This window comes from Oppia nitens, unplaced genomic scaffold, assembly GCF_028296485.1.
Source record: "Oppia nitens isolate AA-2021 unplaced genomic scaffold, nextdenovo-longstitch-racon4-pilon3 scaffold29_pilon_pilon_pilon, whole genome shotgun sequence".
NCBI classification, from domain to species: domain Eukaryota; kingdom Metazoa; phylum Arthropoda; class Arachnida; order Sarcoptiformes; family Oppiidae; genus Oppia; species Oppia nitens.
Genome location: NW_026533209.1, coordinates 593170 through 607963, shown reverse-complemented (window position 1 = coordinate 607963; position 14794 = coordinate 593170). Strand labels below are relative to the sequence as shown.

Below are 14794 nucleotides of genomic sequence, written 5' to 3'. Positions count from 1 at the left end.
ATAATACAATATATATTAATAGTATAATAGACTGATTTACTAAATTATTATAATATAAACTTACTATAGTTTATGCACTATATTATAATATATTTATTTATTATTATTTATTATTATTATTAAATAATTTATCAATGATTATTATGGATGATAAAATTTAATAATAATTTAAGTAATGTTATGTTATTAATAAAATAATTAATTATTATTATATTTTATTATTATTATTATTATTTAGTAATAATTATTTATAGTTTTATATTCAACTTCTATACTGTATATGATGATGATATCTGGTTTAAGTCATTTTATTTTTATAATATTAAATACATTACATTACTGTAATTAGTTTAATTAATATAAAAACATTTTTAATTAAATAATTGATGAACAGTTGAACAATAATTTATCAGTATTTGTTATTATTATTATTAATAATAATAATTTTATCATATTATATCAAATAGTTAATAAACTACAAATAATAATTGCATAACTCATATAGAGATATTATTGGAAAATACTGTATATAATATATATATATATCAATATATAACACAAAATATTTAATAATAATAATAATAATAATACTAATAACAACAGCAATAATACTAATAATACTGCTAATAAAAGTAATATATTATCTTTAAGTTAATATTAAATGTCAATATATGTAATATATATCGTATAAACCGCTATATTATCTATAGCGCACCGGTATGTTAGATAAAGAGATATGGTTTTATACTGTATGTCTCACACAAGTTATAAGACAAGAATATTCTGTATATTATTAATATATATTCTTGTTATGCGTTTAACACACATACAAGTGAATCATTGCCAATACTTTTATATATAACAGTATAATAACTTTAGACTATTGTGTATAGAAAACTGTATGTTTAACGCACCGATATTTATATATATATATATACAGTTCAGATATACCACATAACACATACTCTCACACACACTTACAGACAGACTACTCCTTAAACTAACTGAGAGTCAACTGAAGTGTAGAATTGCCTTTACTTTAGCTTTTATGACATAAATGTTATACCATTTTTTGGTGAGTCTATGCGAAAAATCTAACTGTGCTCTCTCTCTCTCTCTTTCCCCAACTTTAATAGCCAACTATCTAACAGTGCTTTTCCTCTATAATATATTGTAGTAATATAACATTTTACCCTTTCCTTATAGATTATACAAAAAAAATACCGGTATATATACAGTAATAATAATAATATACATGAACACATTGTTTTAGTAGATGATATTGTCATTAATAATAATAATATAAAAAACAAAAACAACAAAATTATATATATTAATTTATAAGTAATTTTTAGTAATTCAACAATTTAGTAATCATAGTAATTTTAAATGTTTGATAAAAAAATAATACTAATTATTATTATTTATTGCTAATTAGCCAAAACTATATTATTATTAAACTACTAAATATATACTAATATATTATATAATTTAATTATTAAAATACTTGTGATCTTAAAAAAAATAAGAAATATTATTGTTAGTAGTATTAGTATTAGTATTAGTTTTGTTGTTGTTGTTGTAAATTTAATTAATTGGTTTATATTAAAATTATTTATAATAACTCATTTATAATTGTAATTTTTTTTTAATAATCGAAATTAATATTTTCCATTTTGTATTATAATTTTACAATTATAATACTATTAAGATAATTAAGATAATATTATTATATCAGTTAATATATTATATTTTCTAAAATAAAATAAAATCAGATCTCTAGTTTACACACAACTTGTAATATGAGATAAAAAAATATAAAATTTTTATAATATTTTGGATTTAAAGAAAAATAAATATTTATTAAAACAAATTTGTATTTTGATATTTCATATTATATAGTGATAAAAAAAATAATGTATATAACAGATGATACTAAAACTGTTTGACTAAATGCAAAATAAATAGAAAATTGTTTGAATATTTATTCATTTATTTAGTTCAATAAAATTTATATATATATATATATATATATATAAATAGATTTTATATATGATATCAATATAAGCTTTTTCAATTCATATCTAAAAATTTATATCTGAATTATTAATGAAAAAAAATTACATATTTTTCCAGAAATATTTTTATTTCATTATAAACCATTTACTGTAGAGTATATTGAAATTGAATTATTGAATAAGCAGTTTTTATTTGCAAATTAATTTACTGAAAATAAAATTTAAAACTAAAAATAAACATATTTTTGTTGTAGACATCAAATAAAATCATTTAATATATTAGACGACACATATATACAGTACAGTATATATAAAATATATAAATGAGTGAATTTATAACTAATATATTCAATACATTATGTGAATTATTTAAAAAAAAAATCAAATCATATTTTTTAATAATTCAATATATTTTTTGGTAAATACGATATATAAATATAGGAAATATTTATTAAATAAATTATACACAGTATATACAGTGTGTAAATCTAAAGACCGACGATTTAAATGTTTAATAACTTAAAAAAATATAAAAGATATTTTAAACAAATAACGTTTCAAATAATAAGGAATAATTAGGGTTTATGAAAATAAGTTTTGATAAATTTTACCTCCTCAAATTTTAAGGAGGCGGAGACATTTTCAATAATTACATACAAAAATATCTAAATTTTTTAAATTAATAAATGTCTTGGTTTTAATTGATGGTATGAAAAATTAATTAAAGTATACTTTCCTTACACTATAGACACTAAAAGGAATAAAATAGAAAAAAATTAGATTATTTATCATGGTCAGATTTTCTATTTTCTATCATTTTTATCTAAATTACATGTAAACAAAATGGACTATATTTTTATTTATGAAGGAGGTGGAACCTATTAAATTTTATTTTCATAAACCCTAATTATTCCTTATTATTTGAAACGTTATTTGTTTAAAATATCTTTTATACTTTTTAAGTTATTCAACATTTAAATCGTCGGTCTTTAGATTTACACACTGTATCTATTTTTTACATATTATACTCAATAGATTAGATAACAAAAAAAATATTTAATATAAAAAATACACTTTAAAATACCAACAAAAAAATAATTGATAAAAACTCTAATCAGATATAATAATTGAAATATATATACAGTATATAAATTAATATATATATATTCAAATAATTAATAACTTAAATAATAAGAGACATATATATTGTTGTATATATAATATACACAAAACACCAGTGATCTGTGAGCACCGGGACTATTGAATTTATCGGTCCATCTGTTTTGTTATTAGTATTACCATCGGTGGGAATACCAATCGATGGTACGCCTGTCGGGTGATAACTGCTACTACTACTACTACTACTAGTAGTAGTAGTGCCAGTCGGGGCCGGCGTTAGTACGATATCGGTTAAACACGGCATATACTCGAGACAAATATCGTCGGTTATGTTATTTGTCGACATTTGACGACATCCATCAACAGTCAATGTAATGCTCACTGATGAGCACTCTTCGTACGCTTCATGGTATTCAACATCAATGGGTTTGCTGGTCGGAGCCCCACATTTAAGTGCCTGAAATTCAATTATAGGGGTATCAATCAATCATCATCATGATCATCATGACCACCACCACCACCACCACCATCATCATCATCATCATCAACAACAATATCAATCAAATCACTTACTAATTTATGGTCGACACAAATTCTTTCCAACATACCACAACACTTGATTGGCGATAATAAGTAGCCGCCGCCGCCGGAACTATTTGTGTCCACTACATCCCACTTGTGATTGACACAGTCACGAACTGGACCCATTATCTCTCTAATACACACTGTCAATGGATTTTCGGTGGTAGTCGTAGTGGTAGTGGTAGTAGTTATGTTGCCAATGTCGGTACTGTTGCCAATGTCGGTACTGTTGCCAATGTCGGTACTATTGCCAATATCCGTACTGTTGCCGTCATCGATAGCCGCAATAATAGTAGTAGTAGTAGTGGTCAGACTAGTGTCGTCATCATCAGCTGATGATGATAATGAATTGTCTGCCAACAACACTACCGCCGATGACAATAGGATTATTGTTGGTAACACCAGAGTGACAGCCAGTGATGATTTGTTAGACATTTTCGATTCACTTATAAACTGAGAAAAAAACGGTTTTAATTAATTAATTTTGTTTTTTATTGAAGAATCAGATTATCATTATATATATATATATAGATATAGATATTAATAAGAAAAAATTATCGCGTGATTTATAAACAAAAAATAAATATAACAATTAATTGTATTAATAATAATTGAATAATTCAATTGTCATGAGATATCAATCATATCAATAGTGAAGAATTTGATTCAACAAACAAATAAAAAAATAATTTCAAAAATTAGTTAACGATTTTTTTGCCACAATTTTTTTGACCATTGATCTTCAATTTTAAAAGACAAACAATTAAAACTCATATACTATTTCTTTAGTTTGTGTGATAATTATTAATAATAAAAAAAGAAAAGAAACAAAACAATCAAAACCACTGATGAAAACTATTCGGCAAACTATATGTCTTCATAATCTTCTCCTATCGCTGATCAGTATAGCAATAAAAACTACGGGAGTTGTTGGCGGCGGCGGCGACGACAGCGACTGTCTTGCCGAACGAAAAGTGGCCAACAAATGTCTGGACAACAAATGGCTTGGGGTTAGCACACGAACAGAGATGACAGATGTTACCTGTTGTCGGGCCATTGAAAGCACTTGTATTGACTATAAATTTGTAAGTATCAGCTGTTGTCGATACTGAATGTCGACAACAGCTAATCCCTGGGAATGACTGGGAATACCAATAATCCATTTTTCTCTCTCTCTCTCTCTCTCTCTCTCTCTCTCTCTCTTTCAATTGATCAGCAAATGAAGTGCTATAAGACGACAATCTATCCGATTGCCAACCAATACCAAAACACCTACGAAGTGTGCAGAGATGCCAACATCAATCCGACCGCCGAATTATGTCGAAAATTACGACCGACGGCCGACAACTGTAAAAAGTATTTGCCGTGTCTTCCTGAGGACAAAATACTGATCGCCGAAGGCGGTGAAGCAGATGATAGTGGTAGTGGTGATGGTGGAGGAGGAGGAGGAGGAGGCGGTAATGGTAGCCAAACGCCGGCCGGCACACAAACACAGGATTCGCAAAAGCCGAACGGAGCGGCCACCCGTTTGCCGAAACTGGTGCCACAATCGGTGTCTACACTGTTGTTGTCCGTACTGTTGGCCGGAGCCGTAGTTTTCAAATGGTTTTGTGACGATAATTGAATTTTGTTGGATAGACTCAACCATTTTGTGACTGAAATGTTAAATACAATATTAATTATTATTTTATTTTTTATTCAATTAGTTATTTACAACAACAAAAAAAATTGGCTGTTCTATAGTRTAGCTCCCACTTGTTGAGCACGCGATTATTATTTCCATATATTTATATGTATTTTAATTTAGTTTAGGTTAGGTTAGGTCACGTGCGATTCATAAATTTAACGTTAAAACTGTATTAAATAATAATCGCGTGCCAACAAGTGGGAGCTGCACTATAGAATCCCCAAAAAATTTTCTTTTTATCCAAAATCTCAACAAAAAAAAAACTACACAAACTTTGCTTAAATTATATAATAATAATTATTATTATTAGTTATTATTATTGTTATTTAAATATTACATTTATAATTTGAAATCATTTGTAATTAAATTTAATTAATTTACTAATTAACTAATAATTTTTTTTCCAAAATACCACAACACTTGATTGGCGATAAGTAGCCGCCGCCGCCGGAACTATTTGTGTCCACTACATCCGATTTTCGGTGGTAGTCGTAGTGGTAGTTGTTATGTTGCCAATATTGGTACTGTTGCCGTCATCGATAGCCGCAGTAGTAGTAGTAGTGGTCAGACTAGTGTCGTCATCATCAGCTGACGATGATAATGAATTGTCCGCCAACAACACTATCGTCGATGACAATGACAATAGGATTATTGTTGGTAACACCAGAGTGACAGTCAGTGATGATTTGTTAGACATTTTCGTTTCATTGATAACGAGAAAAAAACGGTTTTAATTAATTAATTTTGTTTTTTACGCTAATATGTATAGATATTAATGTGAAAAATTATCGCGTGATTTATAAACAAAAAAAAATAAAGATAACAATTAATTGTATTAATAATAATAATTGAATTCAATTATCACGAGATATCAATCATATCAATAGTGAAGAATTTGATTCAAAAAAAAATTAACGATTTAGTTAACGATTTTTTTGCCACAATTTTTTTTTGCCATTGATCTTCAATTTAAAAGACAAACAATTGAAACTCATATACTATTTCTTTAGTTTGTGTGATAATTATTAATAATAAAAAAAGAAAAGAAACAAAACAATCAAAACCACTGATGAAAACCACTCGGAAAACTATATGTCTCCATAATCTTCTCCTATTGCTGATTACTATAGCAATGAAAACTACGGGAGTTGTTGGCGGCGGCGGCGACGGAGACTGTAAAGCCGAACGAAAAGTGGCCAACAAATGTCTGGACGACAAATGGCTTGGGGTTAGCTCACGAACGTCACAGATGACAGATGTTACCTGTTGTCGGGCCATTGAAAGCCTTTGTGTTGACTTTAAATTTGTAAGTATCAGTGGGTGTCGACCCTGACTGTCGACAACAGCTGATCCCTGGGAATGACTGGGAATACCAATAATCCATTTCTCTCTCTCTCTCTCTCTCTCTCTCTCTCTTTCAATTGATCAGCAATTGATTTGCACTAAGACGACAGTCTCTCCGAGTGCCGAGTACTACCAAGGCACATACGAAGCGTGCAAAGATGCCAACATCAATCCGACCGCCGAATTCTGCCGAAAATTGCGACCGACGGCCGACAACTGTAAAAAGTATTTGCCGTGTAATCCTGACGACAAAATACTGGTCGCCGAAGGCGGTGAAGCAGATGGTAGTGGTAGTGGTGGAGGAGGAGGAGGCGGTAATGGTAGCCAAACGCCGGCCGGCACACAAACACAGGGTTCGCAAAAGCCGAACGGAGCGGCCGCCCGTTTGCCGAAACTGGTGCCACAATCGGTGTCTACACTGTTGTTGTCCGTACTGTTGGCCGGAGCCGTAGTTTTCAAATGGTTTTGCGACGACAATTGATGGATAGACTGAACCATTTTGTGACTGAAATGTGAAATACAATATTAATTATTATTTTATTTTTTATTCAATTAGTTATTTACAACAACAAAAAATTTAACAAATTTTTCTTTTTATCAAAAATCTCAACAAAAAAAACTACACAAACTTTGCTTAAATTATATAATTATTATTATTATTAGTTATTATATTGTATTACTACATTTATTTTTAGTTATTATTATTGTTATTTCAATATTACATTTATAATCTGAAAAACATTTGTAATTAAATTTTAATTAAATTTACTAATTAACTAATAAATTGTTTTTAAAGAAAATAATTTTTGTTTTTTTTTGTGTACATAAAGTTAATGTTTAACTAGAAATAAATTGTTACACAAATAAAATGTTTATAAACGAGAAAAAAAACAAAAATTTAATTTAATTAAATAAACAAAAAAAAACATTAATTGTCTTTAAACAAAAACCCCACCCGAGGGGACAATCAGCCAATTATTGTTGACCAACATCACAATCGCCACCATTAACACCGCCAACAATACCACCGCTACTACTAATACTACTACTGTGTCGGCCGGCGGCAAGTCGTGCGACCAATTGGTCGACAGCCAAAAACTGTCGTTCAATGGCCCGCAGGTCAAGCAAGTGTCCTTGAAAACAATTCAATCGTTGGCCAACAACCGTATCGGCAATGTAGTCACGTTTCAGGTCGTGCTCGAACTGGTCGACCATAGTATCCAATTTGGTGGCCAATTGGGCGCCTATTTTCGTCGACCAGTGTTTATCTTTCTGGCGTTTTGTCTCTATTTCGCCGACCAATTCGCCACTTTCGGTGGACAACGTATCGTATGTATTGTCAACGCTTGAGACGACGGTACCGGCGGCTGCGGCTCCGGTCCAAACGTGGCCACTAGTACTGGTCATATCGTCGTTGTCGTCGTCCAATGGCTGGCTATAATAACGGTGGCCGCGATAATCACCCGACGGGTGTTAACAATTCAATCACTTTTGGTGGTCAACGACGACAACAATAATAATAATTCAAATAAAAAACAAAACAATTCGTTACGTAATCCATGAATGGACTGAAAAAAAATTGTTGTTTATTGGCTATTGGTTTACATATTTGTGAAAAATAGTACCAAAAAATCGTCGATAATATTCCCTAAAATATTTAATACTTGTATACTATTGATTGTTCAATAAAAAAATAATAAACAATTTGGTCCCATTTGACACAACATCAACAATATGTATACGCAATAAAATTATTGCGTAATTATATTATAACATATGATTCGATTGTTTTTTGTTTTTTTTGAATATTGTTTTCTATTATTAGTTATTATTATTATTATTACTATTTGTTTACAAATATTTTGTTTGTTTCTATCAATCAATAAATCAGTCAATCAATTGATTGCAATTGTATTATTAAAAACACACATAAAAAACAATGAATAATAATAATAATAATAACCCGATGGACAACAAACCAACGATTGCCGCGGCCGACGGCAATATGGCCACCAATGACAACGACGACCTCTCGATAATTGCCTGTTCGACAATCGGCGGGACAGCGGCCGCCGCCGTCGCGAACACACCGATCGCCGCTAATACTCTTATCGGTACTTTTGCCGCCGCCGCCGCCCGAACACCACAATCAATACTGGCCAACACCACCACCACCACAGCGGCTATCGGTGTCACGGCTACATCAGCTGCTCAGCCGCCGAACTCAACCGACGTCGTCCAGACATTCGAGTCACTGTTGCCCGAACTGGAAGAACTGTTACGCGATTGTGACCAATACTTACGCGAGTCGCGTCACTACGAAAGCCAAATTGTTGGCCAAATTAATCGACTGATTGACCGMTCGGTGGCCGTCAAACATCAGAACGAGACAAAAGCCCGCGAGTTTTGCCGTCAACTCAAACAGTTCGAGACGTTTGTCGATACACTGCCGACAGCCAATCGTATGGCCACTTCTGCGGCCGCCACCGCCACTGCCAGCGGTGATATGGCTATCGATTGATTACCGATTTTGTTGTTGTTGTTGACCAGAGAGAGARAGAGAGAGAGAGAGAGAAACCGTCGTAATTGTCGGTCAGAAAATAGTTGTTTTATTTAACTTAAACTGAATATAAAATTAATTAATGAAAACTTTTTTCATTTTTTAAAAAAAYACATTATTTTTGCTTACATTTTAAATTTTGTTACAATTATTATAATCTATTTTCGCTATTATTTTCTATTATTATCTAACATTTAAGTTAGTATTTAGTCTATTATTTGTTATTATTTATTATTAACTTATTATAAAATTTAATTTATTTTTTTTATAAAACTGTTCATAACTTTAATTTTGTTATAATATTAAATTTATTAAATTAAATTAAATATGTAATATTAAATAACCAGTAATTAATTTATAAAAACTAAATATAAACTGTTGTTGTGGTTTTGTWTAAAAATTTATTATTTAATAATTTATTGATAAAAATATTTTTTATTGAACCCAAATCAATGTATTTTATAATATATCGCAAACAATCAAAATTATCACATGAATTATATTACAGTAATTGTAAATTATATTTATTTTTAAAAAAAATGCATGATTTTTGACAATATGTTATTATTAAAATTCAAATTATATTTATTATTATTTTTTTTTTTTAGGTTATGATTTACCGTTTAATTATACTAAAGTCAATAATAATAATACCATACATTTTACCGGTAATTTGATTGTCTTTATATATATCTATTTTTTCTTATATTAAAAAAAATGARTTCAAACAATTTTATTGTGACAAYTATATGGCCAGTAATAGTACCGTTAGTAGTACTTCTAGTTTTAACATACCGTTCCCATATTGTCTGGTGCGGCGGCGKYGGCGGTAGTAGTRATAGTAATGGYCAGTCGTGTTTGGCCAGTAATATCGATATAAAAACCAATATCATTGACAATAGCAAATCAGGCGACAGTTTTTCACTGACACTGTGTCCCGATAGTCGGCTATCGTTTTTGGCGGTCAGCAAAACACCGTCACATGTGTTTGTCTTTACATCGTTAAGTCAACAGATCCGTGAATCGATGAAAACTGTTGACAAAGTAGACGTACAGTTAGGATCAATTACCGGACAGTTTCTGGCAAAACAGTTTCCCGATTCATCGTTACGATTGATAGTGAAGAATAAAAAAAGTTCAGATTCTGTTACACCGATTCCAGTAACTAAAACTACAACAACACCATCGATAACTACAACAACACCAACGATGACCACAACAACACCACAACAACACCAACGATGACGACAACAGAAACTCAAGAATCAAACCATACGAAACCAGAGCCAACTTCCGTTARCAATGACACGTCAACAGTAGAAGAAATCACTGAAACAGCTAATGTTACCACAGAAACAAMTCAAGAGACTAGTAATATCAATGAAACAACTRGTATTACCACAGAAACAACTCGTGAGACTATTGAAACAATCTCTGATACCACTGTTGTCMTYACTGTAATAACTGGTAATATCACAGCGATAACTGATGGTAACAATGAAACAACTCTTGAGACCRCCGAAACTGATAATAKMACTGAAACTACTGTTAATATCATTGAAAYAASTAATAAGACCACAGAAACAATRGTGACAAYWGTAGAGATGACCAGTAATATAACGAGTCCAACAACAACAACAATAGCAACTGTCGYATCAGATGAACAGACATCGATTACCGATGAAGAGTTAAGATCTAAACGATCGTCGTTGAAGAGATGGCGACGAAATGGTGGCCACAAATCAGTTGATGCCGTCAGTGTCAAAGTCGACGGAACTGTATATCAGGTGAYAGATAATGAAGAGATGCACACCAGCAACGTGTACGGCAAAAACGATACCATCAAACTGACCGCTGATGACAGTAGTAATCTAATTAGTTTTCGGGATAGTTATCTAGTGTTTTGTTTCGATAATAACGGCGCCTCCTATTTGAGCTTCCGATGCGAAACTGAAATCGCCGGCAAAGAGCTATACTGTCGATGCAAAGCCCAGGGATTTATCCAGAGTTTTATCGTCATTATAGCCATACTTGTTGTCTGGTTGTCGATGACTTTCTGGATTTTCTGGACAAAACTCAGAGAACAACCGCCCGGTGAGCCCGAAGTCCAGGTGGCGTTGTCCATGTGTTCAATCAAAACGTTTGCCTACCAATACATTATCGATGTGATGGTCGGCTGTCCTTCGAGTGATTTTAATATCGAAAAAACCACTGTAGACTTGGAACTGTTGGACGCGAATCGCCAATCGGTGGCCAATCAGGTACGATTTTCGACCAGCAAACTGCCCGATCCGCTATCGTCGCCAATGCGCATAGTTATGGGCCGATTGATGCCACTGCCGGTCATTACCTATATTCGGGCCAATCATTCGCAGGTCAGCGATTCAGCCGAACTGTATCTCTACTCCGTATCCGTCGTTGAAATCCCGAAACGTAACAAAGAAGCCCGAAAACTAATACAAAAATGTTCGGTAAATCAGTATATAAAAAATCGGCCAAAATTGTTTGCGGCCAAAACCGGTCAAAACGAATCGGTCAACAAACAGCCAGATATTGCCGTACCGGCGCTCAGTTGGCTCGATCTTCAAGTGCTTATCTTTTTCTCGATTGCATTGTTGGCCACTATCTGTATGTCTGTCTCTGTTATACAATCGCACGAAACACTGTTACAGTCGCTGATGTCGGGCCTCGGAAGCGCTRCCATTACACTASTTATATCGTCACTGATCTATTGGATCTATAAATATAAACTCARGAAACTGGAAGCCGAAGCCAAACATAAGATGGTCGGCGGCAGCGGCAGTGCCAGAGTCGACATCGATACGGATGAAGAAGTAGAACCGTTCAACGGGTGCACATTATGCCGATTTGCAGTGTTGGCCATTATGCTGGCGGTAGTCGTATTGGYAACGCTGGCTATTGTCTACTTTGGACTCAAGCTGTCRTTCTGGGCGTCACTATTYTGGTTGGGTTCGTGTTTGTTGGCCGGTGTTATAGTTTTCGGTATTTGGTATATAGTTGCCGGTGTCYTAAGCGACACAAGTGCCGACAAATCTGTACGCGGTCACAGTGCCGAAGATCTCGACATAGATGCCAAGTCCAGTATGTCGGCCAATGAATCTAATATGGCCACAAAATCGGACAAATCGGAGCCAAAGTCCGATACACTATTGGGAAAATCTGAGTCACCGCCGACGCTACCGAAGTCTAACAAATTAGTGGCCAATGTTTCGAAATCGCCGATGAAAATCAATAACCAAAGAATACAGACAAAAATTGTTGACAAACGATAAAAGCAAATGAAATAATTTGTTTTTGTTTTTATTATTTTTGAATTTTTATATTTAATTTCGCATTTCATAGGTTTTTTAKGAATTTTTATTTTTAATAATAAATTTTTCATAATTATACAATTGTTAGTAATATCTATATAATAATAATTTATTATAACTAATAGTATTTTTATTTCAAAAATATTATTTCTAATTGAAACTAATTGAAAAATCTAGACATTGTATTTAATTATCGTTTTTATACATTAACGCGCTAACAACAATATGTGCCGTCGGCACAAAACAATGTATACCTTTGAATCCTAAAGTGTGCCGACGGCACAAAACTAAATAGCCAATCATATGACAGAATTATAATTTAAATTAAATTAACTATTAAACAGTATTATTTACTGTACGTACTTTATGGTTACTGCATAATGCATTGCATTATAGTAAAAACAATAACAATTGTATTCTATTATAAAAACTTTTTTGTATTACATTATTGTATAAAATGTTGTAAAAGTTTTGTTATTAATTTAGTAAATAAATCAATTAATTATTGATTTAGAAAAACATTTGTTGCTATTTTGCTTTAAATATATATTGTGTTTGTGTTAAGACAAGTGTCACAAATGTTAAGATTATATAACCATTAATGGGCTCTCATTTGAGCTAAAATCCAGAAACTTATCAAAACAGAAGTAAAGCCGACCTCAAGATCAACACTCATACCAATAGCCGACGTAAGAGTTCGGCCTACTCGGTGTCCACTAACGACTTCACATCGCACCACATCAAAGATTGTGATCAAATCGGACGCTCCGACTGATAGTGAAGATATTATTACATTTCCGCCGACATTCAAACTATTGTTTTTCATTGGATACGAGTCATTGTCTCAATTAAAACCCGAGTTTATCATCAATTTAGGTCTCGTTTTTGAGAAACATCTTAAGACAAAAGCCGAGTTTGTTGCTCGAGAAAAGATAAAACTGGTTGATTGTGTCAAAGAATTGGACTCAAAGGTGTCATATCTGTCTAATCAATTCATTGTTGAGCGACAAAAATGACTCATAACGGTGTCTGAAAACATAAAAATTGACTGATATTTCCTTATTGATTGAGAAGATTAACAAAGATTTAACCATTTGTGTAATACGTTATTCATCACATTCATAATGTCAAGTCCATCTACCGGACCACTGAACAATGGCCAGACATTAATAGGTTCTGTTCCGACACGAAGAGAGAGCAATAATAACTTTGCGGGACTGTCATCATTGGACCAGAATGTAGATCAGCCAACAGGACCAGTGACACTACCGCTGCCGCAACAGTCACAACAGTCTCCCAATTCATTATCTGGATTTTCATCGCGACTCATATCAAATCGTAACCGAATATCTGATCTCATAGACATTACCGGTGGCGGCACTTTCACAAACAATACGAGTCTACTAGGAATGAGTAATAGAAATTCAATGCATACTTTTGGTGTGGTTGGAGGTTCAGTTGGTGGTCCGCCCGCACCTTCATTAGACATGACTGAGTTTCCTACACTTGGAGGAAGCAATTCCAACAGTGTATGGACTTTGTAATTATTTATAAGTGATTTTGTGTTAATTGTATGTTTATTTTGCAATAACTTATAGCTTATAAACCAAAACACATCCTCTTCTCGACAACCATATGTAGGGATGGTTAAGAACAATGTGACCAACAATTCAACATCAAATGAATTTAATATACACAGTGAAGACTTCCCATCGTTGACCGATTTGAATCCTATAAATGACGAATTAGGGCTACTGTTTGATGACGATAGCGATGATGGCTTTAATGTCGAGTTCACGCAAACAAATCATAGTGACACTGATGATAGTGATGATGAAAATTTAAACAACGAAAACCAAACAATCAGTGGATATTTGACACACAAGAAGAGAACAAATGGATGCCAGATTTTGACAAATCTTGTGGACCAACAATTGTCATACCGACTGATCCGACACTTATATTTGATAGATTTTTTGATGATAATTTTTTGACAATTATTGTGAATTTAACAAACAAACGCAACCCTAACATTGACTTAAATGTGACTGAATTAAGACATTTCATAGGTATTCAAATTCTTATTAGCCTAAAGCATATACCACGTGAACGTGATCACTGGTCTTCGGGATTCTATTCATCTGATCTCATA

At 32.3% G+C, this 14794-nt stretch overlaps 3 protein-coding genes across 3 annotated transcripts; 2 read left to right on the top strand and 1 right to left on the bottom strand.

Moving 5' to 3' along the window:
- Nucleotides 1-2755: 2755 nt before the first annotated feature.
- On the bottom strand, nt 2756-4193 carry LOC128954720 (uncharacterized). The gene is made up of 3 exons (XM_054300317.1): nt 3711-4193; nt 3318-3594; nt 2756-2769 (listed from the first exon to the last, which is right to left on the bottom strand). The coding sequence occupies exons 1-3, from the start codon at nt 4152-4154 to the stop codon at nt 2756-2758; spliced, it is 735 nt and encodes a 244-aa protein (XP_054156292.1). The 5' UTR covers nt 4155-4193.
- A 178-nt stretch (nt 4194-4371) lies between these two features.
- Nucleotides 4372-5360, top strand: LOC128954802 (uncharacterized). Its single transcript, XM_054300402.1, has 2 exons — nt 4372-4804; nt 4936-5360. Exons 1-2 carry the CDS (start codon nt 4568-4570, stop codon nt 5341-5343), a joined length of 645 nt encoding a protein of 214 aa, XP_054156377.1. The 5' UTR covers nt 4372-4567; the 3' UTR covers nt 5344-5360.
- Nucleotides 5361-6309: 949 nt separating this feature from the next.
- Nucleotides 6310-7302, top strand: LOC128954796 (uncharacterized). Its single transcript, XM_054300396.1, has 2 exons — nt 6310-6712; nt 6836-7302. The coding sequence occupies exons 1-2, from the start codon at nt 6476-6478 to the stop codon at nt 7229-7231; spliced, it is 633 nt and encodes a 210-aa protein (XP_054156371.1). The 5' UTR covers nt 6310-6475; the 3' UTR covers nt 7232-7302.
- The last annotated feature ends 7492 nt before the right edge of the window (nt 7303-14794 follow it).